At 39.6% G+C, this 25,611-nt stretch overlaps 1 protein-coding gene across 6 annotated transcripts in view; it reads right to left on the bottom strand.

Moving 5' to 3' along the window:
- LOC104866444 (cat eye syndrome critical region protein 2) overlaps positions 1–25,611 on the bottom strand; it is a 53,682-nt gene that overhangs the window by 15,102 nt on the left and 12,969 nt on the right. For 4 of the 6 annotated variants that reach the window (XM_010630394.3, XM_010630393.3, XM_010630389.3 and 1 more), the window contains exons 1-6: positions 22,643–22,776; positions 21,642–21,746; positions 19,303–19,352; positions 17,940–18,109; positions 10,637–10,720; positions 608–761 (exon numbers count right to left, since the gene is read on the bottom strand). In XM_010630394.3, coding sequence (XP_010628696.1) covers positions 608–761; positions 10,637–10,720; positions 17,940–18,109; positions 19,303–19,352; positions 21,642–21,746; positions 22,643–22,698 — 619 coding nt within the window. In that variant the 5' untranslated portion in view covers positions 22,699–22,776. Of the gene's footprint in view, positions 1–607; positions 762–10,636; positions 10,721–17,939; positions 18,110–19,302; positions 19,353–21,641; positions 21,747–22,642; positions 22,783–24,762; positions 24,947–25,611 lie in introns of those variants that run through there. The other 2 variants (XM_010630395.3, XM_010630391.3) reach the window with 2 other exon arrangements.

The raw sequence follows: 25,611 nt of genomic DNA on the forward strand, positions 1-25,611 counted from the left end.
CACAACAGAGATCTAAACAATACTAAACAATAATCAAGATAATGAAAGACATACAAAGAATGACAAATACAAATGCTTAATCAAGAATAAAAGGGAATGAGACTGGATTGAGATAGGTAAGTATGACAACACAACTGACAACTAATTAAAAAGAAATAGCCAGGGGCCGGAGATTTAGCTTAGGTTCTGCTATCTGCTTGCAAGCTCAAGCTCCCCAGTTCAATCCTGGGTACAAAGAGGAGAAGAGAAGAGAAGGGAAGGGAAGGGAAGGGAAGGGAAGGGGAGGGGAGGGGAGGGGAGGGGGAGGAGAAGAGGAGAGAAGAGAAAATAGCCTTAACTCAGGCCTGGTGGTGCATACCTGTAATCCCAGCAATAGGGAGGCTGAGGCAAGAGGATTGCTGTGAGTTCAAGACCAGCCTGGGCTACACAATGAGCTCCAAGTCAGTCTCAACCACATAGTGAGACCCTGTTTCAAAAAACCAAAAAGCCAAAACAAAACAAAACAACCACGTGAAACAAAGAACGGTTCCCCACTTGTTCCAGTGGTGGCTGCAAACAGCCATTTCCAAATACGAGCATCTCTGGCCCAGGCAGAGGGTCCACATACCTTCTACTGCCTTGACTTTTTCCTCCAACTCCCGTTTCCTCTCCTCCTTGAGCATCTGTTCCTGTTCCTTCTTCTGCACAGCAAGAAGAATCTGCCGTTCTTCCTCCTCTTCCTTGCGCTTCTGTTTTTCTACCTTGGTGAGCACAGGAGTCTCCTGTGAGAACCCAATGAACAGATCAACTTAATGGACAATAATGCAAGAGTTCTTCCCTTTGAGTTAAGATCTAATTTAACTGAATTCAATACTGTTAGACAGCTAACTTAGCTGGTAGATTTACAGCATTGAAACAAGTTGATCTTATAATCTATAATCTATGTATCTATCTATCTATGGATATATAAACACACTAACATTAAAATACAATGGTCTGGTTTGTTTTGGCTGTATTAAGGATGAAGCCCAGGGTCTCTGTATGGAGTTACAATAGTCCTTTATTTTTTTATTCTGAGACAGATTGAGCTAAGTCAGTAAACTGTCCAGAACTGTCACCTTCCTGCTTCAGCCTCCCAAAGTGCTTGGACTATAAGTGTGTGCCATCACTCTTAGGTTACAATGGGTTTTAAAAACTGGGCACAAGTTTTGGCTCCACTGATTTATATAATTTACTGTGGGTAGGAGCCAATCACATGGGTAGTATAAAAAAGGAGAAACTGAGGTAGCTCAGAGAAACCATTCCTTCAGATTTATCGCTGTCTCGAAAAAGAAAAGAAAGAAAGAAAGAAAGAGAAAGGAAGGAAGGAAGAAAAAGAAAGAGAAAGAAAGGCAGGCAGGCGTGGGATGTAGTTCAGTGTGAAAGCCCTGATTTTGGTCCCTAGAATGGAAAAACAAACAAACAAACCCCAGAAAAGTTTTGAAGGCAGTAATAAAGTCCTGAAAAATTATTCAAAGATCAGTCAGCATTTCTCATTTTTCATCCTGAGTTTGATCCCCAGTACCAAAATAAAAAACATCAAAGTGTTTCATGTACATTTGCCAACTTCCCAAGATGAATGTAAGTCATTAAAAATTGTTTTTTGGAACAGGGTCTTGCTATGTAGTCCAAGCCGACCTTAAACTCACTATGTAGCTCAGGCTGACTTCAAACTCAAGGGATCCTCCTGTCTCAGCCTCTTCCTTTTTTTGTACTGGGGATACAACTCAGGATCTTGCACTTGCGAAGCACGTGGCAGAACCACTGAGCTAAATTCCCATACCCTGTCTCAGCCTCCTAAGTGCTGGGAGTACAGGCCTGTACCACCATGCCCGGCCCAAATATAATCAATTTGTAACGCAAACATGTACCAATAAAAATAAAAATTAAAAAAGGAAACTAACAAAAGGTAAATTATAGAAAAATGATCATTACCTTCATAATTTTATTATTTTTTGGGGGGGGTTGAGACAGGGTCTCACTATGTAGTTGAGACTGACCCAGAACTCACTATGTAGCCCAGGCTGATCTCAAACTCAGCAATCCTCCTGTCTCATCCTTCTGAGTGTTAGGATTAAAGGCATGCGCCACCACGCCCAGCCAACCTTCCTAATTTTATGTCAACTTTACAATATATATTCTCCAATAAAACTAGTTGTGAGTCAGCCAGGTGTGGTGGCACACATCTATAATTTCAGCACTCAGGAGGCTGACGCAGGAGGATCTCTTCAAGTTCAAGGCCATCCTGGGCTACATAACGAGACCTTGCCTCAAAACAACACCACCACCCACACCATCAAAGTAGTTCTGAACCACTCTTCAGCCCAGAATATAGAAGTTATTCCTTTTCAATTTCTCCCCACAACTTTTACGTGGATAAGTGAACTAGAATTACTTTTTCGAACACTGCCAGTGAAGAGGACATGCTTTTGCATGTCACAAAGAATATCCCTGCAAATACAGAAAAATCAATCAGGAGTTAACAGAAGCAAAACTGAGATTAACTTCAGAGATGATCCTATTTCAGGTGAAGCCTACTGGGGAATGTAACACTTTCTTTAGCAAAGAAAGAACCTATGGAGGAAAAAAACTATATAACTGTTTGCAATGAATATGAAGACATAGTCTAAATATGCAAAGATATCTTGATCAATAGAGGGCTCCTACAAAATAAACTGAATTCTGGTGCAACTCACACCACAGGGACAAAACACTTAAGTTACAAAGATGTCCAATGTGATCTGTTTTGTAATGCAAGCATTCAGAAAAGCCTGAAGTAAATATGTGAACCTAAAAATAGTAATGCTATCTAAATTAGAATCACCAGGCCTTCAACAGTCTTCTGTATGTTGTCTTCAGATTTATGAATACATAAATGCTTTGGGGCTCAGAACAACCCTTTCCCAAATAAACAGAGTTAAACTAGTAATACATGTTCTAAAATAATCTAACTTTGAAGTCGGAGATTTAGCTAAGTGGTGCTATGCCTGCCTCGCAAGCACAAAGTCTTGAGTTCAATCCCTGGTACCAAAAAATAAAAATAAAAAGTTAAATTTCACTAACATTTTATCACCCTGATGGAATACCTATTTGAAGTCTAAAATTGGGCTGGGGATTTAGCTCTGTGGCACCGTGGTGCCTGCTTCACATGTGCAAGGTCCTGAGTTCGATCTCTTGATAATGCCCTCCCCAAAAGTCTAAAATTAGAATATGTTCAATTATCTAAAGATTAGAATTTGTGAATGTTTAAGGTGAGGTACTAGAAACTGATTATGAATAGTTTATTACATTAGAATGAAGCAGAAATTTTCAAATGTAAAACTACAAATACAAATGATTCTTGGGCTGGAAATTTAGCGCAGTGATTCTGCCCCATGTTTCACAAGTACAAAGTCCTGAGTTAGAGCCCCAGTACCACCCCACCCAAAAGATTCTAAAAATAAGACTCTAGCTATTTAAAATTTGTATAATGCAGGGCCAGGGATTTAGCTCAGTGGCATCACACCTGCCTCACAAGCACAAGGTCCTGAGTTTGATTCCTGACACCAGAAAAAAAAAAAAGCATCCAATTACTCTCTCAAAATTTGTATAACAATTTATTATTTATACTCCAGATAAAAAACCTAAGGATGCACCCATCACACTGTTTACATTCTAATAAAAACATCAAGCTTGGTGTGGTGGTGCATGCCTATAGTCCTAGCACTCAGGGATGTTGAGGCAGGAGTATTGCAAGTTTAAACCCAGTTTTGGGAATTTGGCAACACCTATGACCAGGCAATATAGTTCAGTGTGAAGCTTCAGAGTTTAACCCTTGTACCACAAAACAACCAAACTCATCACACAATGTTTGTTTGTATTTGAGATAGGTTCTATTTAGCCTGGGTTGACCTTAAATTTGTGTGACCCACCTGCCTCAGCTTCTCAAGTGCTAGGATTACAGGCATGCACCACCATACATGGTCATACATGCTTTTTCTCTTTTTGGGGGGCGCGTAAGTTATCGCTGAATTTTTACTGGAGGTTGAATTATTTTGCAAAAATCTTGATTTGATACTTGTATCTTGAAGCTAATTATATGATGTGTACCTAAGTCTGCCTATAACAAGTAGAGGGCATCTGCTAGACATACCAGCCCCATCATTCAAGTGAGAATACTTTTTTTTTTTTGGTGGTGAGACAATGTTTCATTAATGTATCTCAGGTTGGCCTTGATTTCACTATGTAGGTAGGGTGGCTTCACACTTGTGATGATCTTCCTGCCTAATCCTCTCAAGTGCTGGGATTACAGATGAGTGCCATCATGCCTGGCCTGAGAAATATTTGTCCCTAAAGACGGTTCCATGTTAGTTTTTTGTCTGTTTTATTTTCAATATTACTGTAAATTGAGCCTGGGGAGTTCCTACTAATCAATATCCTCACCCTACTTTAAATTTTTAATTTTTTCCAACAGGGTCTCACTAATTCATTAAGTGTCCAGGCTGGGATCAAACTTGTGGATTCTCCTGCCTGCTTCTGCCTCAGCCTCCCAGTGCATAGCCCAGCTTGGTAATACTACCTTTGCTTAGTCTGCTGAATGCTGGTTTGGTCAAACAACCAATACTGATCTAAGTCATACTAAAATGACTTTCAAGATTATAGAGAGGTAGCTCAGTGGTTCTGCTACCTGCCTAGTAAGTACAAGGACCTGAATTCGATTCCCAGTACCCCCCCCGAAAAGATTATAGACAGGAATAAGTTTTAATTTACAAATAGATATTTGATGAGGCATTAGAAAAATAAATGTCAAGGGCCGGGGATTTAGCTCAGTGGTTTTGCTGCCTGCCTCACAAGCACAAGGTTCCAAGTTCAATCCCCGGTACAAAAATAAATCAAAACAAAACAGAAAAACATATGTCAAACTCCTTTTTATTAAAGCTATAGTTTTCCTCTGAATGAAATCCTATAATTATTATTGCTACATAAAACCCACAAAATTATACATATTATTGAGGTACCATGTAATATTTACAGGGCCAGGGATATAGCTTGGTGGCACAGAGCCTGCCTGATAAGTATGAGGTCCTAAGTTTGATCCCAGTATTTAAAAAAAACACTGCCTGCCTTGCAAGCGCAGGGACCCGAGTTCGATCCCTGGTACCAAAAAACAAAACAAAACAAAAAAAGCTGTGGATCTGGCTCAGTGTCAATGCACCTGCCTTGCAATTGCAAGGTCCTGAGTTTAATCCCCAGTGCAGGGTGGAGGGGCAAAGAGGGGAGCGAATCAGGTTATACGTATGTATCTGAAGCACTTATCACCATGGCAAAAATATTTTTAAAAATCCTATCTACTTTTTTCAGGTATGTAGTATGTAATTCTTATCTCTCCTCACCCTGTGTGCAGTAAATAACAGTGCACTAGAACTTTATTCCTAACTGCAGCTTGGTACACAATTTTTCTATCCTTCTCTGCTCACTCTCTACATTCCCCAGTGATTGCCCTTCCCTCTTTTCTCTTTTTATTTTTTTTTCCTTCCTTCTCCCTGTACTCCTTTCTTTGTCTACCATTGAGCTATATCCCCAGCCCTGTTACTTCTTAAACAAACAAACAAACAACAAAACAACCAACCAACCAAACAAACAAAAAAATACCCCTGAGACAAGGCTTTACACCAAGTTACCCAGGTAAGATTTGAACTTGCAATCTTCCGGCCTTAGCCTCCCAAAGTGCTGAGATTATAGCCATGTGCCACCATGGCTGGCTTGATTGTGGCTCTTAAATCAGAGGACAAGGCCGGGGATTTAGCCCAGTGGCGCTGCACCTGCTCTGGAAGCGCAAGGTCCTGAGTTTAATCCCTGGTACTACCAAAAAAAAAAAAAAAAAAGGAAATCAGAAGCAAGAAGCTCACTGCAAGTTTGAGGCCAACCTAGGCTACATAAAGACATCCTGTCTTAGAAAACCAAAAAAAAAAAAGTATCATTAACAAAAAATATGTAAAGCCAGGTATGGTGGTGCACACTTGTAACCCTAGCATCTGAGAGGTGAAGACAGGAGGATCGCTGTTAAGTTTGAAGCCAGTCTGAACTACACAGTGAGACTCTGTCTCAAAAAACCAAACCAAGGCTGGGGATTTAGCTCAGTGGCAGCATGCCTGCCTCTTAAGTGCAAGGTCCTGAATTAAAAACAAACCAAACCAAACCAACAAACAAACAAACAAACAAAACAAACCAACGCCCCCCCCAAGCCATCCTAATACAGAAATTTGTTTCTGTTGATACATATTAAATAGCCATTTCCCATCTCTCTCCACCAGTGTCTGGCAATCACCCATCTGCTTAATGTCTCCATGTATTTATTCTGGCTATATATAGAACTATATAATGTGTGTTTCATTACTGGTTTTTTAGCACATAAACATGTAAATGTGGGCTTGGGATTTAAATCAGTGGCACCACACCTACCTCACAAGCACAAGGTCCTGAGTTCAATTTCTGGTACCAGGGGAAAAAAAATTCCATACTTGCTCTGCAGAGCATGTTTTTTCCCCCTACCTTTAATAAATAAATGAAAGACCTTAAAAAAAAAACCCATACAAATTCTAAGCACACAGGCTGTAATAATGGAGCAAGCTGAATTACAACATCTTTAGAGAGCATAAAATTTATTTATTTAGGTACAGGAGATCAAACTTGGGACCTTATGCTTGCGAGGCAGGGGGTAGAACCACTGAGCTAAATCCCCGGCCCTTTGACCAGCAACCTTAAAGCTCCCCAAATGTCTTTTTAAGCTCAGGTGAGGAACCTGCACCTGCTTTGTCTGCCCATCCTGCCCACTTGCCCAAGGTGATATGGCCCATCACCTTGCAGTTGTGATACCTGCATCCAGCGTCCACACCATCTGTTTCTAGATCACTTTCTCTGAAACTCCCATCCACCATTGCTAGGTCAAGTGAAATTCCCTGTGGCTCAGCTGATTGTTTTCGCCTCACATTTCTCATCTCTTTCTTATCAGCATATAATTTTTAAGTTTCCCATATTATGACAATTATGTTGTACACTGAATGTAGAGACTACTTTAAGATTTCCATGTCAATACTGAGCACCACGCCACTTCGAGGTAAAGCAAGTGCAAGTGAACACACTGAAAGGACAGCATTCACTTCCTGAAGGTGCTTTTGTAATAACTACTGAAGGGCTGGTATAACCAAATGAGCAAAAATGAAACCAAAAGAGTAAAAAATATGTGTGCGTGTGTGTGTGGGGAGCCTCTCATGCTACATTACACTGCTTTTCTTTAAAAGGGACCAACTGCAAATGGGCTAAGGGTTGGTGTTTAAATACTTCGTAGCTAAGAGGCCATCTTAATGAGAAGCTAATTTAAAAAGCACTTGAAATTCTCTAAAGTATTATTAGCTAGTATCTGGTTTTATCAACACGAGGGCCCCTTCCCAAGGCAGGTGCTTGGACTTGGCACCCTCACCAGCTAGGAGAACCCTTGAGAGATCACAGCACTGCAAGCATCACCCAAGCAACAGCAAGGTCTGGAGGGTGCTGGCAAAAATATTCACAGCAGCCCCAATCTAGGTTTCAGGAAGACACAGTCGCTTCACTGATATTTTTTCCCAAGGGGGTCACAATTAAAATACTTTTTGAGGCACTAAGATTGGACTCCAAGTTACCAATGCTTGAAAGAACTGAAGATTTTCTTGTTTAGAAATAAAACCACAAAACTCACACTATTATTAAGGTTTCCTCCAGGATAACTGGTTCCACAACAGATACTCCAAAATCTCTGTAGTATTGTGGTTTCTTGTATCTCAAACTAAAGAGAAGTATTAAAAGAAAACCAAACAAACCAACAAACCCTGGCAAGAGTAAAAGAGATAGACGTTAGTGTTTGATATTAAACTTTCGTTTGCAGCCACCAAGAGCCTCTAGTGCAAACTGAATTGGACTGCCCAGGGCAGTGAACAGAAACTGTCAAGTTAATAAAGAGAATGAAAAGAACCCAACTTGGCAAGATGCACTGGAAAACCACCTGAAAATTATGGCTGGATCCCAATTACAGAGGATCATTTCCAAATCAATGATTACCACAGGAGGAAGAGGAGAGTGGGGATATGGGAAGCCAGCCACTACAGAACTGTCAACCCAAAGGGAATTTAATGTTTTCATCAATCTGGTAATAACACATCTATGAGCTGAAGAAAGAGATAACTACTAAAGCAAAATATAGTGATGCAAGCTAGGTGTGGTGGCACACACCTGTAATCCTAGCAACCTGAGGGGGGTGAGGTAGGAGGACTGCATGTTTAAGCCCAGGTTGGGCAACTTAGCGATTCCGTGTCTCAAAATAAAAAATAAAGAGTAGAGAGTTCAACTCAGTGTGAAGAGCCTGGATTCAATCCACAGAAGGGCAAACAAACAAAAAATCCTCAAAGGCTCCTAACTCACTGAAGGAAGTTATGAATTGCCAGGTTTTCCTTTTTCATTGCTTAAGGCAGTATAAGCACTAGTGAATAGTAAGATCTCTTTATGTACCATGCTGACATGACTCTTAAAGAGCCCCCAAAATACTGCAAGGCCAAAAAAATCACAAACAAACAAACAAACAAACAAAATGCTTTGTTTTATCACAGGCAGCCTGAGACATGGTCTACAAATGCAGAAAGGTCTTCTGAGGACAGAGGCAGCTTAGGGGGTACCCTAGTCCAGATCCTGCAGACTTCCTAGGATGGGGACAGAGCCTAAGCAGAACTGGCTCCCTAAACCCTAGTGCAGGCTTCTTCCTTTACTTTACTCTATTTGCCCCTGGATCACACAAAGTTTTGACAGTCAGCTGGGTTTCTTATGCCTCATTTCACTTCTACCTTTTCAATTTTAAATCTCAATGAATATGCACCAAATTTGTCCCTTTCTACAGTGTGATTGTAAAGTCACTTAATGTATAAACTACATTACAAATTAAGAATACCCTTGGCTGCATGTGGTGGCTCACGCCTATAATACCACTCGGGAAGCTGAGGCAGGAGGATCACTGTAAGTTTGAGACCAGCCTGGGCTACACAGTGAGTTCCAGGTCAGTCTCAACTACACAGTGAGACCCTGTCTCAAAAAACAAAAAACAAACAACAACAAAAAAAACAAACCCATAACTGGCTCCTAGGTGCCACCTGGAAAATACCCTTAGTACTGCTGAGTTGTTGCCTCATATAACACTGCACTTTGAACTCCCACCTGAAGTCCCCTCTCCCCTCCTGTGATAGAGTACAAATTATTATTATTTTTTTGGTACCGGGGATCAAACTCCGATCCTTGTGCTTGCAAGGCAGGCACCAGAACCACTGAGCTAGATCCCCAGCCCTAGAGTATAAATTCTTAAACACTTTCCTGTCCTCAAGATAGAATAATTCTGTCTTCTCTTATCCTTTTTGTCCTCATGTCTTAGGAGAAGCTACTTCATGACAAGGCCTTGCCACTGAGGAAGTTCATCTCACCAGAGTCAGCTATATATCCATTTTCATCCTCATTCACACATTGTCCAGGTCCATATTCTACCTCCACTTAAATACAAAACAGGGATCTGATACAAGTTCTCATTTTTTACTTTTTCCAATACCTGTTTTCACTGTCATCCTTCCCAAAAGACAAGCACCATGGTGATCAGTAACAACTTCTCGTAAGCCAAATTAAACCCCTCCTCTAACTTGTGGGTGTTGAGTACTGTGTCAAGCTAACACATCTCTGAAAAACTGCCTACTTTAAAGTTCTAGAAACAAATAAAGCAATGACAAAAAACAAAAACAGCCCTCAAAACTTACTGTCTGTCCAACCTCTTACAGCTGACCTCTGTATGCAGAGCTAGCATTCTCTGCACACCTTTCCCCCAAAGGCTAGCGCCATCTCTTCCATTCTAGACCTATTTCCCATCGCAGGAATTACACTGCTAAATCCTGCTGGAGGAATTGCTGTCACATCTGCCAGTTTTTCCTTACTAAATCACCTGCCAGAGTGGCCAGAAAGTTATCTTCCCAAAGCAAAGATCTGATGACACAATCTCCTTTCCATTTACCTACTAAAGACGGACCCCAAAATCTGATTATCACAGCATTTCCTCCCACTGTGACAAGCGATCTTCTATGACAGCCACCTCCAAATGTATTGTTCTTTGACCACGTTATGCACTCTGCAGCCTCTTTGCTTTTGTTTGTATACTTCTGTCATGAGGAATATCCCCTGCCTCAACTGCCCTACTTCTAGGATCCACCATTAAAATCCCAGTTATTTTACCAGCTCAGCTCAGACACAGCCCTGTCTGTCCAAGTTCCTTTCTCTTTGCATAACTCCACTTTTCTCCATGTTTGCAGACATCAACTTTCTACATCTACTATAGGATTTATCAATCTCATCTATCTTAAATATGGCTATGCCCACCATCCCAGGAGATTTGAAGATCAAAAGAATGTGATTTCATGATTTTTATAAGTCCTTCTCTTTATAGAAATGCATTTTCCATATAAGAATCCTCAATAAAGGTTGAGGTAAAGGAAAAGTGTAGGACTAAAATAAATACATGAAATGTAAAGGGATCCTTTTTGAATACTGAAAATGCCTTCTTTCTACTCTCACACACACTCACCTCTTGTTTGATGGATTTGACGGACAAGTGGTCAGACATCCACCTAGGTTGCAACTCTGCTTTTGAACGGTGTGGACGTTTTCCCTATAGTTAGAAGCAAGGAAAAGATAGATTAGGGTGTTCTCAGCTACTCCTACTGCTGCCGCCACCAATAGAAAAATGACCATTAAGGCACTCAGGTAATTGCTTTACCTTGATGAAGGGCCAAAAGTATCCTTTCTAAGGATGACCAGGGGAAATAACTATTCAGCTATGCAAAGTACTAAGCCAGTGTACTCTCTTATAACAAAAACACACTCAACAGATAACCACGAGTCTGCTTTGACAATATCACTGGCAAGAAACTCCCACATTTAAACTAAAGGAAAAACAAACAAACAAACAAAAAAACTCCCTTACATGATTAAGGGAAGCCATGTTTTTATCCACTTCAGCTGAAGGGAATGGCTCTGAATGAGGGCATTAGGAGCAGCTGGAGGGGAACTGACCCTTAAAAGGCAGTTCAGTGGCAGTAGTGAGAAGTGAAGGCAGCTGCCAGGGTGGACTCAAAGTGAGCCAGAGGAGTGGAGAAAAGCAGGAGTGGCTCAGAATAAGAGAGCTCACCTGAAAAGATTACAGCCCAATACAGTTTGTAGTAACTAAAGCTTGGAAATAGCCCACCCAAGTGCCCATCAACTGGAGAATGGATAAAGATGTGGTGTTTTTAAAATAAATAAAATGGGGGTGAAGGGAGGGTGGGGACGAGGGGAAAAAATGAGAACCAAGACCTGGCATGTAAAGGTACAAGATCCCAGTAATGAATGCAGCTGTACTGTCTATCTAGAATGTACCAATAAATTAAATTAAAAAAATAAAATGGAGTACTACTCAGCCTTAAAGAATGGGAAACTAGGGACATTTTTAGCTAAAAGGATGTACACTGAGACCAAATGAAATAAATAGGACACATGTTTAAATACTGAAGTTTTTTTTCCAGCATGAGAAACTGAAGGTGTAAATAAGGATTAAAATGAGTAAATGATAATGTGAAATAGGAAGATAAGGTCTAAAGGGGTAGGGAAAGGAAAAAATATTAGAAAAGGAAAAAAAATGGAAACAAAGTCTTCGTAAATGGGGGGGGTTGAAGGGAGGGTAGGAGAATGGGGATAAAATAAGAACCAGGATACATCATGTAAAAGTACAAGATCCCAATGATGAATGTAAATTACTGTATATCTAAAATGTACCAATAAAAGAATTTAAGAATTTTTTAAAAGAAGGAAAAGATGATAGCCTGAGAAAACTGATCAGGATTGAAAGAGACTGGTATAAGAGGGAAACACTTTCTAAGAACAATCCACTTCTGATCAATCATTTCAAATGGAATTTTTGGGTTATGAGCTTCGTAGCTTCACTTCATAAGTTATCACCTAAAAGGTGGTAGGCAAGGAGTTTGGGTCAGAGAGTAGCTTCTGTGGCGCAGGCTTCAAAACCCAACATTTCCTGTGTTTGGTTCTCGAACCATTTAATTAAGTCTTGAGACTTCTTGAAGGAGTAATTAGACAGTGAACCAAAGGATGTAGGAAACTCACTGACAATAAGGTTTACACAGTTTAAACTCACTGCAAAGCAATGGTGGGAGCTGTAATGACTCAGGATCTCCAAAAAGCTTTTGCTGTTCCAACGCAGACACTAAGCAGGCCCTGGTGCAAATGCAATTCCAAGTGGTGAAGTGGGTCGTGATCCTCTGCAAATACTTTTCCCCAAAGCTACCCCAGCAGTTTCTTCCATATGCTTGTGAACAGCTCCTTTATATTTTAAGACTAACAGGAGGATCTCTTAAACTTTAAACGTATAAATTTATCACAGAACTGTCTTCCAAAGGAATTAAGTTAATACCAGTTTCAGTCCAACTTTTTCACACGTGAAAGTTACTAAGAGGAACATGCTATCTTTAAGGTAAAGGATTATCTCTGTATTTAAATCTGAGGGGCTAATGTTCATTAACAGCCTTTTTTGGGGGAAACAGGGTCCCCCTTTGTAGTTCAGGCTGGTTCTGAATTCACTATGTAGCTCAGGCTGGCCTCAAACTTGTGGCGATCCTCCTGCCTTAGTGCTGGGATGACAGGCATATGCCACCACGAAGAAGCCTAATTTTTTGAGTGTGTAAATACTACTTATTGTCTACATTATCACTTTCTTGACCACTAACAACAAACATCTTTAGTAGTTTATATCCCTTTTGATTTTAAAAAGTTTTAATTTTTATGGCAAAGCAGACCTTACCCCCCAACACTTTTTTTGGAGACAGGGTCTTTACCATGAAAGGCCAGGCTGGTTGCGAACTTGCTTTGATTCTCCTGCCTCTGCCTCCCAAGTGCTAGGATCACAGGCACATACCATTGTCGGTTTGTCTTTTGATCCTCTTAAAGTTTTAATACCCTTGAAGATTTATCAAATCTCTCTTCTTGTATTTACTTTGTCAAGAAATGTAGATTTGGGCCTGGAATTTAGCTCAGTGGTTCTGCTGCCTGCCTCACAAGTGCAACGACCCGAGTTTGATATCCCTTGTACTATTGTTAAGAAACGTAGATTTACTTTTCTACCAAGAGTTCTCATCAATTATTTACCATCATAAATAATGGAAGGGAACTTAGTGTCTACTGACTGCTGCACATATGTAATGCCATGGATTTCTTTTTTAAACTTCTGTGAAATGACAGTGTTTCTTTCTGCTAATATGCAAACTGAAACCAAAATTCAGAGATTTTCAGTAACCTATCCAAGGGATAGCCAGAACAGGGCAACAACACAGCTCAAACAAATTTATTTTGAAGACAGTTTCCTGATTCCTCCACCACTGCCTGGGTTTTGTGCTTCTTTCTCATGTTACATTTTAATGCAATGGTGTCTATTTCTGAGCATCATGCTTTTTTCTACTGAACTATGTTTTACTGTTCACATGTGAATCTCAGGCTATTTTCACTGTTAGAAGAAAATCCTTCTTAGTTAATGCAGTTAAAATGGACAAAGATAAGTTAACATAGATAAAATAAGGGATTAATACAAAAGTAGACAGGGTGTGTGGTGCACATCCATAAATCCCAGCACTCAGGAGGCTGCAGGCAGGCAGAACTGCTCAAAGTTCAGGCCAACACGGGCTAATCAGTGAGTTCAAGGCCAGCCTGCACAACATAACAAGACCCTACTTAAAAAAAAAAAAAAAATCATACATCCGTACACCTCAAGCACTTTTACCTCAATACATTAAATGCACTGTCATTCACCAATAAATACAATACAGGTCCTCACTGACAGGTTTCCTGTGATTGATTCACATACCCTCTTCAAACCTTCATCAGGTCTTTTTTTTTTTTGGTACCAGGCATCGATCTTGGCACCTTGCACTTTTGAGGCATGCGGTGGAAACACTGAATTAAATCCCCAGCCCTGGTCTTTGTTTTTTAAAGTGAAAGTCAGACAGACCTTCAGCACACTTAAGTCTAAAGCAGACTCCTTAAGACTTTAACAGTTCCTTCCCATATAATCCATTAATGTTTTACTCTGATTTGATAGCCAACTTTTCAGAAGAAACTCACTTTTAGTAATTGCTTTTTCTGCTTTCCTTAGTGGTGCTGGGGACAGAGCCTCAGTCTTCACACGTGCTGGGCAAGCTACACTCCAGGTTCAATAATTTTTTTTTTTTTCGTACCAGGGGTTGAACTCTGGTCCTTGGGCTTACAAGGCAGGTGGCACCACCACTGAGCTAAATCCCCAGCCCAAGTAATTTTTTTTTTTTTTGGTACCAGGGATCGAACTTGGGTCCTTGCGCTTGCGAGGCAAGCACCAGGGTTCGCTTGGGTCCTTGCGCTTGCGAGGCAAGCCACCAAACCGCTGAGCTAAATCCCCGGCTTCAATAAAATTTTTATTACCATCAATTCCATAAATATTTAACTATAATAAATACAATGGCACAGACATGTAAGATATTACAATAACTGCTGAACGCTAAAACACAGTAGGAGAGAGTTGCGAACTCTCTACAGCTTTCAGCAAATCACTTGCGCTAGCTGGTCTACTAAATACCATCTGAGAATGCTTCTGCTATGTTGACTGACTCACGTGACCATGTGTGATAGGGCTGCATGCTTGCCAGGCAGGTACCTTGTCACTCAGCTACATTCCCAGGTGCATCCCCCCATCCCCGCTTTTAAAAAAGCAATCATCTGGAAAGGTTCCACAAAGGCAGGACACAAGACACCAGCTCAAAAAAATTCTGATGAGGGTGTGGAATGATGCAGAGGTGTGAACCTGAGATTTCAGTAAGCCAGCACATGATGCTGATGAGGTGGTTTGGTTATGGACTGCTGTCATGAACTCAATTAACAGATATTTTCATCAGAATTACATCCCGCCAGTAAAACACCCCAAAATTTTGCATCTTAAAATGCTTTTTGTTATATTAAAATGGCTAAGACTACTAAGACAATGTTATTGTACAGTCGCAGGCTTTATCTTGATGGGTTATGATGCATTATTATTAATATTATTATTTTTCCTTTGAGGCAGGGTCTCCCTATGTGGTCCAGGCTGGCCTTGAACTCACAGTGATTCTCCTACCTCAGCCTCCCAAGTGATGAGATTACAGGTGAACCACCAAGTCTCGCTTTGAGGTATTAGGCTTTTGGGAAAGTTGCTTTTACTTTTTAGTATTAACCTGACATACACATTACTGAATGACAATAATGTATTCAATTTTATCAGGAATGAGATGAAAAATACTCATGTCTAAATAAACAGGACACCTTCAAACTTTCCTCCTTTGTCTGTTTTGTTTATGATTTGGAGTCTTAAAAATCAAAACCAGGGCTTCATACAAGCTATGTCAGTGCTCTACCATTGAGTTGTACCACAAACACTTCTTTTCTGAACTATTTACAAATTACTCTTTTTTGGGGGGTTGTTGGTGGTAGTGGTAGTAACTGGGGGATTGAACTCCAAGCCTTCACACTGAAACGTATCTCCAAGCCTTTTAAAAATTGTTTTATGTTGAGACAGTGTCTTGTTAAGTCACTACACTGCCCAAGTCCCCCTGCTTCAACCTCCAGAGTGCTGGAGTAACAAGCATGTGTCATCCTGCCCAGCTGGCAAACTACTTATTCTCTGAAGGCTTAGAAAATTTCACCTTGTGAATACATCCAAATGATTCTGGTTTTGTTGTTTGTGGTGCTGTGGAACATAGACCTCAATAGTCACGTGCCCTATTCCAGCTATATTCCCAACCCAATTCTGGGGATTTTAATGGTTTCCTCTTGTTAAAGCACTTCTCTACTGTCTGATTTGCCAAGATTTTTACTTTACAATTCAGATTTCTCATCCCCCACTCCCTGGTTAACACTCTTTATTTTACTGAAGATTTTATATTGACAGCATTGTGTATCTTTCAAAATACCAAATCTATCCTTTTCTTGGTTTCTAAGGTAAGCAGCTGTCCTCAGCCCAGGCCCTTCTACCTTGGAGCTGACAACTGTGAACTGAAACCTTTACAAAGTGGGTGCCAAAATGAACCTTTCTTCAAGAAATGGGTGCTGGCCTTTGCGTCTCAATGCCGAAGAGAGTGACTAAGACCTCTGTAATCCCAGCTACATGGGAGGATAAGACACAATGATCATAAATTTGATCCTGGGCAACTTAGTAAGAACCTGTTTCAAAACAAAAACTAGTGGGGCACAGTGACACATAACTGCAATTCCAGCAACTCAGGAAGCTGAGGCAGGAGGATCCTGCCTGGGAAAACAAAAGGGAAGGGATGTAGGTCAACTGTAGAGTGCTTGAGTAGCAGTTAAAAGGCCCTGGAATCAATCCCAGTATCACATATTCAGACATACACAAAATAAAAGAGGATATAGGTTGAATGGATATATGTGTTATAGATGATTTAGTGTATTATCATTGGTCAGGTTATATAAACTGTATCTGTTATGAAACTAGAGCCAGGTGTGGTGGCATATGCTTATAATCTCAGTACTTGGGAAGCTGAGGCATGAGGATTACTATGAGTTCCAGGCCAGCCTAAAGCAAAAAGCGAGACCTTGTCTACAGCAAAACAAACAAAACTAAACTAAACAAAAACCCTCCAAAGAAAATGACTTAAATTGTCCTTGTATGTAAATGGAGTATCATATGGAATTAAGTACACTGATGGAAAAGAGCAGATTTTCTTGATCATAGATGACAATGTAAGCCCCGAACCAATGTTTTCAAATTCCTGAAAAACAGTTTACATATTTGACATTTGATATTTTCCTGTAGGTACTATAAGAATGAGTTATAACTACTTTCCAGATTTCATTGGCAAGTGGACCATTACAATGGTCTTTTATTAAAATGTGTTAATAATCAGAAATATTAGCATTACTAAATGAAATAAACTTAATGATAAGTGCTGTGGGGGTTAAAAAGAAGAGTAAGACACGGCAATTAAACTGAAGAAGCTTAAGTGTAGAACAACGTGAAGCATCAGGAGACATGTAAGGGAGAAAATATTAAGGCTGGGCAAAACAGGGACAGCTCATGGGGACAGCAAACTTTAAGTACGGTGTTTGAGAGTAGTAGTGGAAGAGTAAGGAAGAAAATGAGGGGAGACTTGAACATGTCACAGAAAAGTAAAGCACAGTTTAATGAAAAGCTGGTGCTTAGTGGGAGAAACATATCCATAAGGATAATTTCAGTTTAAAAGCAAAACAAAAAACCAAGCAAGCATTATACATAGGACTCCATGGGGTGGCAGAAGAACAGCTAGCAGGCTCAGGGCAGGTCTCCTGGGAAATGTCACAGGCAAACTGGTTCCAGGCTGTGAAAAGCCTCTGTAAACACTGGCCAGTGATGTGCAAAGAGGACTTCTCAGGGGGTGAGAAGAACATTATTATTATCATTATTCTTTTGGTACCAGCAATCAAACTCGTGTCCTTGAGCTTGGGAGGCAGGTGGCAGCACCACTGAGCAAAATCTCCAGCTATTATTATTATTTTTTTGAGACAGGGTCTCACTATGTAGTCCAAGATGGCCTTGAACTCACTGTGTAACCCAGCTGCCTCAAACTTGTGGTGATCCTCCTACCTCAGCCTTCCAAGTCCTGGGCTTATAAGCATGCATCACCTTTTAGGAGAACACTATAAAATCCACAGTGAAGGAGGGTAGCAGGAGATTCTATGTGAACACTGCAGTTTAGAGACCTGTACCTCTTCTAGGACAATGAAATGTATTTAAAAGTCCTCACCACTACTGCACTGGGGACCTAACAGTACTGTCCATGTCTGCATACCTTCTGGGCAATCATGTTGCAGATCTCAGGTAGGAAGTCCTCACTGAGTAGCTTATAGAGCTGCCTTTCTCGAAGTGATGTTCTCTCTCGAAAACTCTCAGTGACCTGTCGCCACTCTTCTTCAGTTTGGCAAAGGAGCCACCAAGTGCCTTGGCCTGGCCCTTGGGACCCTACAAAAGAAAGACACATTCACTACAGCAGATCTTACTAGAACACTTTTCTTCCCTATTTAGTCTCAATATTATCTCTACCCTGGATCATGACTAAACTAAGAGAGTCAGGGGGGAAAAAAAAAGACGTACTATCTTTTTGTTTCTAAGGCAGGCTCTTGCTATGTAGTTCTGGGTGACATCAAACTCATGAAGATCCTCCTGTCTCAGCCTCCCAATTACTGGGATTACAAGCATGTGCTACTACATCTGGCAAGATATATTACTTTTTAAAGTTTGATACTGTACGCTTTTGATTTTTCTGGTGTTATCATTGTGCACAACTGAAAGAATGCCTAGAAGCAATACAATAATTACTATGACTTTCATAAGATTTTAATATCCTGGAAATGGAAATGTTTAAATGTATTTACATCCTTTTCTAGACAAATATGTGAGTTTGAGTCTTTGAGGAAATTTATGTCTTATTTATGTCATGATACTGTAAACTGATCTCATCCCCAAACTTAAACTATTTTACTTACAGAATTAAAATCTAGGTAAGAAACTAGCATGTTATTTTAAAAATTTAATTAATTACTTAATTAGTTATTTTCTTTTTTGGTACAGGGGATTGAACTCGGGTCCCTGTACTTGCAAGGCAGGCAGCAGAATCACTGAGCTAAATCCCCAGCCCTAGTATGTTATTTTTAAAAAAGCTCCTTAAGAAGCTGCTCATTCACTCAAATATTTCAGTGTATATTTATTTCACTATGCCAAGTGACAGGAAGCTGAAAACAGACCTATTACTAATCTCCCCCTACACGCAATACTGGAGATTGAACTCAGGGTCATCATACTGAGCTACACTATAAGCCTTTTTTATTTTGAGACAGCATTTTGGTAAACTGCTAAACTGCCCAGGCTAGGCTCGAACTTTTGATCCTCCTGACTCCACCTCCCAGAGTGCTGGGATTACAGGTATGTGCCCACTTGCCTGGTGGACCTCATCCTGATCTTAAACTATCCATCTGATGGACAGATTGCCTGAGATAAGGTATAAAGAATGGTGAATGGGAGAAGAGGAAGGAGTCTATAGTTAGATAGCTATTACAGTGATCCTAGTTACTCTGTATGATTCTGGAAAAGTATGTAATATAATATAAATGAATCATGTTGTTTAATCCTTTCTAAATGCAAAAAAAGATCATTACCATTTCTTTTCTGTGGCTCTGATGCCAAGGAGCTTTCTTCCTGCTTCTCACTGAAACATAGGGAAAGAAGGAAGCAATTAAAACAAAAATAAGTCCAAAAGTGTTCTGTGCTTCCCCTAGAATGTGAACCCCAAAAATGTAACAGGGACAAGACAGTGTGCTAAGGGGCAAAGTTAGGAAGAGAAATGACTTTACGAAATAAATGAACGCCTAGATGTAGTCTTCTCACTGTGGAATAGAAACAGTGACATATGGGTACCCAGTGTATGACAATAGCATTAATGAATAGGAAAAGAGTACCTCTTAAAATCTTCTGAAAAGCAGACGGGCTACATTTTAATAGTTAAATAACAAGGAAAAACAGGAAAGGATCTCGATGCCCTGCCTCCCTGATTCAGGGATATACTTGGAGATACACTTATTTTTATTTAAGAGAGAGGCCACAAACATGGGCACTAAAGTTAGAATGCCTCTGTTCCACATCTTCCACTGACAATATGACTTCACAAATTTAATTAACTTTGCTATCAATGGTACGTTAAGTTCCTAGGGCCAGGCATGGTGGCACACGCCTGTGATTCCCAGCACTTGGGGAGACTGAGGCAGGAGGATCGCTGTGAGTTCAAGGCCAGCCTGGGCTATATAGTGAGACCCTGTCTCAAAAATAACCAAAACATTTCTTTTTCTGGTACCGGCAGGCAGCAGAACCACTGAGCTAAATCCCTAGTCCAAACACCAAAACAAACAGAAAAAGTTCCTAGCTCACAAGGATTTCAGGATTAAATTATAAAATGGAAAACAGCATTAAGTAATACTGTCTTTGTCAACTGTATCCCTGGAACAAGAAGAGAACGCTGTGAACTTGTTTTTCAACATTTAATGTAGTATACAATGTTTGATACAACTCTGAAATGCAATGTTCTTTATCAAGAGCTGTCTGATTAGGAAGCCCCAAGCCACAGATGGCTCCTGAGCATCTGCAATGTGGATACTGTACTTAATATTTTATAATTAAATGAAAACTTACATTTGAAATAAATTTCATTTAATTAAAAAATATCTCAATATTATCCCATATACCCAGCTCTAAAGGTGTAAAACCACCAGCAGAGGGTAGCACAAGTCTATTTGTGCTTGGTAAAGTTGACTTCTATACCAAGGTATACTAACTGCTGATACAAAGAAATGGAGGTAGTTTTAAAACAACTTTCTAAATTAAAAAGGACATGCGGTCCATTAACAAAATTCAAAAATAGATGTTGTCTATATAGAGCTCAAGTGATTATAGCACGTTTCTCACAAAAACACTAAGGAAGAAAGAGGCAGCTGCACACCAGTCAAATCTGTGGAAAGTTAAGTGCTGAATGTGTTAAATTAAATTCTAACTGATTTACTTCGATCTGATTTCTTAAAAATATCTCATTGCTGTTTTCCCAAACAAGAGAGTGCTTTGCCAAAATTAAATATAAAACCGAAGATAAAGAAAATATTTAAGGGCTGGGGATTTAGCTCAGTAGCTCCAATGCCTGCCTTGCAAGTGCAAGAACCAGAGATTGATCCCTGGCACCAAAAAAAAAAAGAAAAGATATTTAAGATGTTACCTTTTCATAATGATAGGAAATTGCATTCTACACAAACTTTAGCAGGTTTGGGCATGATTAGTGACAAAGTTTTCCTTTGGTAAAGAAAGAACACCTAAACTCAGATATGGCATGACATAAGAGTTCTACTAAAGTGCTGTTTAGTCAACACTTTACCACATAAATGCACAGTGATCAGTGAATGCATAGTAATTTATTTTTGGAACACCCATAACAACAGAACATAATGAAATATTTTCAAATATTTGTTCCTTGGAAACTTCTAGGTAACATATATGAATTTCATGCAGATATTCAGAAACTTTGAGTCTTTGGCATAAACAGATTAACTTGTTCTAACTTCCTATAAAAATATGTAAGGTCTAACAAATTTTAAAATGTGAAATATAACAAATGTGTATTGAACATCTACTATTGGTCAAACATGATTTTCATTTTGTTATAATGCTGACCATTGTCTTGTTCACTTTAATGCTCATTAACCATGTAACAATCACCAATAAAGAGAGTAGTTTAGGAATGGTAGGTAACTTGTTAAGACATCTTACCTATGATGCGTCCTAGCTCCTTAAGGCACATAAGACAAATTCACAATGACTCTTGACTCATGTACCCACCACCTTAAGAAACACAAACACCCTTCCCATGTCACAAAGGAAGAATCACAAAAGGAACAGTGAAATTATGGTCCCTTTCAGCATAATGATTTGAGACCTAACATTACCAAGGTTTTGTTACCTTGCTACAACCTCCTCCTGTAGTTTCTTCCGTTTTGGGGGTCTTCCTCTTCTTTTTCCTGTTTTTCCAGGGACACCGGAGACATTTTTTTGTCCTTCACTTTCCCTAAGAAATAATATTATTAAAATGAAATAATCTTACAAAGGACTGATGAGTTATGTAGGACTTTTTTCCTTTTTTGCGGGGGGGGTCCAAACTCAGGACCTTGCACTTGCCAGGTAGGTGCTGTGCTGCTGAGCTACATCCCTGGTCCAATGTATGACTTTTATATTAGTAATTATATTGTTTCTGGCCATGAAGTTACCAAAAAAGATTAAACATAGGAGGCATATAAAAAGAGCAGGGTAATGTATAAACAAGGATTGCAATGTACCAACAAGGAAAACTGACATTTTATAATATTAAAATGTGAGTAGAAAAAACAAGTAAGTTCTAACATGCAAATAGTAAGCACAGCTCCTAGCATTAAGGAAGTATAAAAAACCAAGTAAGCATCACTTTATGATGTCTGCTTAGGACAAAGAGGACTCTTTCTCACTTAGGAAAAAGAACTTCTTAAGGATTTCCCATGAAAGATGAAAACTGTTCTATAGTCAAATGACTGTGCTACTGGAAAGGTATATAAAATCATCTGTGGTACACCTCACGAATCTCTAACATTTCATAAAAAAAAAAAAAAAGACTAGTATCTTTCACCATGGTCTTGTGGCAAAGGCTACACAGAATAATTCTTTTTTATTTTTACTGTAACTCCTTGCTGTTATTTTGCAGGCACGCTAGCAGTTAATTCCTTCAGTAAGAAAAACATATACTGATGGGCCAGGGATTTAGCTCAGTGGTTCTGCCGCCTGCCTTGCAAATGCAAAGTCCCAAGTTCGATCCCAAGAAAGAAAAGAAAGAAAGGAAGAAAGTCAGTTTAAAAAATATATTTTGTGCTGTAGGATTCTAATGGATTTAATTTTAATGATATTTTACATAGTAATGATTACTTCTGATACTACCTGCTCAAGGAGAGTTCTCCATTGGACTTTCCTTGTACAGGGTCCTCTTTGTACATTCGAGTTCCATAGAAATACCAGTAGAGGGCTCCGGAATTGTCTTCACCCAGAGGTTCCACACGGAGACTATCTGCATCCAGACCCTGGGTATAGCAGGAAAAGGGGGATTGGAAAATGAAGAACAAAATATGAAAAAAGTAGAATAAATTTAAAATTTACCCTAAGACACACTTAATTTGGGAAGGGGGAGTAACAGGGATCAAACTCAGGACCTTGTGCTTGAGAGGCAGGAATGGTACCCTTGAGCTAAATCCCCGGCCCCACACCTAATATTTTAACCACTTAACAGTTTACCTCGGACGTTACTCAGGCAGTGCATTTATGTATTTTACTATTCTGAGTGCTGCTTGGGCAGGTGTCATTTCAACCAATATTTCCTATTATATAGACACCTCAGTTTGCAAACTTCTTTCCATGATTTTGGTTACAAAAAGTTGAACACAGGGCCGGGGACTTAGCTCAGTCGTTCTGGCACCTGCCCCCAAGTTGGACAAGAACCAAATCAAATCCAATGGTTAGGTTCAATGTTGACCTTAAGGAGAAATTTGATTAGGTTCTCACCCAATTTGGATTGCGAACAGAATTGTGGAATGAATTAAGTTCATGAACCAAGGTGCTACTGTATATCTTATAAAAATTAACAACAACAAAAGCAATTTTTGGTCATCTTGTATGTAAATAATTGGACTGGTAAGTGGTTAAAATACCCCAGTATGTAATTTTTGATTAGGGCATATGAAAAACAATGGGAAGGACTACTTTCTTTGAAAAACAGAATATGGAGATATTTCAAATGTTTCCTACTCCACTACTGTTTCCATTGGACCAAAAAGAAACCAAAAGGAATTCTGATGTACATTTTACGTATTTGGTTCAGAGCTATTTTATATGTGTACACATGAGAGGACAATTACAACCAAGTAGAATCAGATACTGGGAAGACTTTATTTATGTTGTGTGGTCCTCTATTTTGCTTTATCATAACTCACAGCAACCTTTTATTCCAGTAATTGAATAGATCCAATCCCCCCAGGCCTGACCTGTTTTGGCCTTGCCACTGGACTAAAGTCTTTTAGCAAAAACTATACTGAATTACACAATGATTTTTTTACAATGCATCATATGCAGAGCTGGACTTAGAAGTCCTAACACACTGAACCATTTATGATTGAAAAGGATTAGAATCTGACCTTCCTGTTCATGAAAACCTAAACACATACCCCTCCTGCAATATGCTTCTAAAACAGGTAACAGAATGAGAGGGAGGAAAGAGATTTCTGTATCTTTGATAAACATTTTGTTATATATATTATGACTTAACTTTACTAGTATATATGTTTCAATTTATTTTGCATTCTGTTTTAAAAATATTTTTTGTACCAGGGATTGAACTTGGGACCCTGCTCTTGCAAAGCAGACGGTGGAACCCCTGAGCTAAATCCCTGGCCCTAAAATTTTTGTATTTGACATAGAAATGCTCCATACTTTTTTTTTTGTTGTTGTTATCAGGGATCAAAATGGGTTTCAAATCTGTGTAGTTTTCAACAAATATTTTAGTTATGCTCAATCAAATTTACACGTTGGGAGATACAATTCAGTGGCTAATTAAGTTGCAGTTTTATGTGATGACAGGAGAATAACTAGGTATCTCTGCTTGTTCCTGTCTGCTGGGACTGAGGAAGGATCCATAAAACCAGCTAGAAATTAAACTGAAATAACACAGTCTTGTCTGTGTTTTGAGACAGGGTCTTGCCATGTAGTCTAGGATGGCCTTGAACTCACTATGTAGCCTAGGCTGGCCTTAAACACTTGGCAATCCTCTTACCTCAGCTTCCCAAGTGCTGAGATTACAGGCATTCATGGCCAAGCCCAGCATTCCATGTCTTGTATTCATTTGGCTCTCTGGTCATGGTTGTATGCAGTGTCAGTATCACTTAAAAACCCAAAGACCACCCACACAAGCCAAACGCTGGCCTTTCTCAAATTCTTTGGATTTCCCATTCTGACCATATCCCTGATGGCTGGCTTCAGACTGCTCTACAGAAAGGGCCACAGTGAAACACCTTGAGAAGGTCGAAGACATCATCTGCATCCAGCCGGTAGTCACAGAGGCGGTGCAGGATCTCCACCCGGGTGCGCAGGGGCAGGTCCTGGAAACTGGCTTCTCTCAGAGGGTTGGGCTTCCCTTCCTCCAACTCCCAGCGGTAGTTGATGATGTCTTCCAGATAGCTGTGGAACGTCTGAGGCCTAGTCCAAGTTCCAAACACAAAAGCTCATGAATATGAAACAAAAATGGTCTGACAGCTAACGAACTTATGAAACACAGAGATAAGAGGATCTCCAAGCCCTTCAATGAAACTTTGTGTGTTAAATTATTTCTGCGGACAATCTATTTTGTCAAATTCCAAAGAAGATAAATATATTAAAGTTTTTGCAGGATGGGCTGCTTTAAATACAACATGCCTTGGTCAAACAGGTGAAAGCTTCAATAATCCAGTGGCATAAATTATGAATTGGGACAAGAGTCTCACCTTTCACTCATATAATTAAAAAGGCTGCAGTTCATATAGACACCCAGTTCAAAACTGAGTCCACGGCTTCGATAGCATACACAAAAAAATCACAGTCTACTTAAATTTATTTATATTTTACATTAAGATGCAAAGGTAGAACACTCCAGAACAGAAGCAGCTACTCTAATGTACAACAACACTGAAATCAAAATGAGGTCTTACCATGTTGACCAGGTTGTTCTCAAACTCCTGGGCTCAAGCGATGTTGCCACCTCAACCTCTTGAGTAGCTCTAACTACAGGTGTGTGCCTCCATGCTTAAATATGTATAATTTGAAAACAGGTTTCTCTACAGAAAATATTTAAGATACCATGATGGCAACTTACATTTTTTGTCAGT

Source organism: Fukomys damarensis, unplaced genomic scaffold (genome assembly GCF_012274545.1).
Source record: "Fukomys damarensis isolate Sample0158 unplaced genomic scaffold, DMR_v1.0_HiC HiC_scaffold_5, whole genome shotgun sequence".
NCBI classification, from domain to species: domain Eukaryota; kingdom Metazoa; phylum Chordata; class Mammalia; order Rodentia; family Bathyergidae; genus Fukomys; species Fukomys damarensis.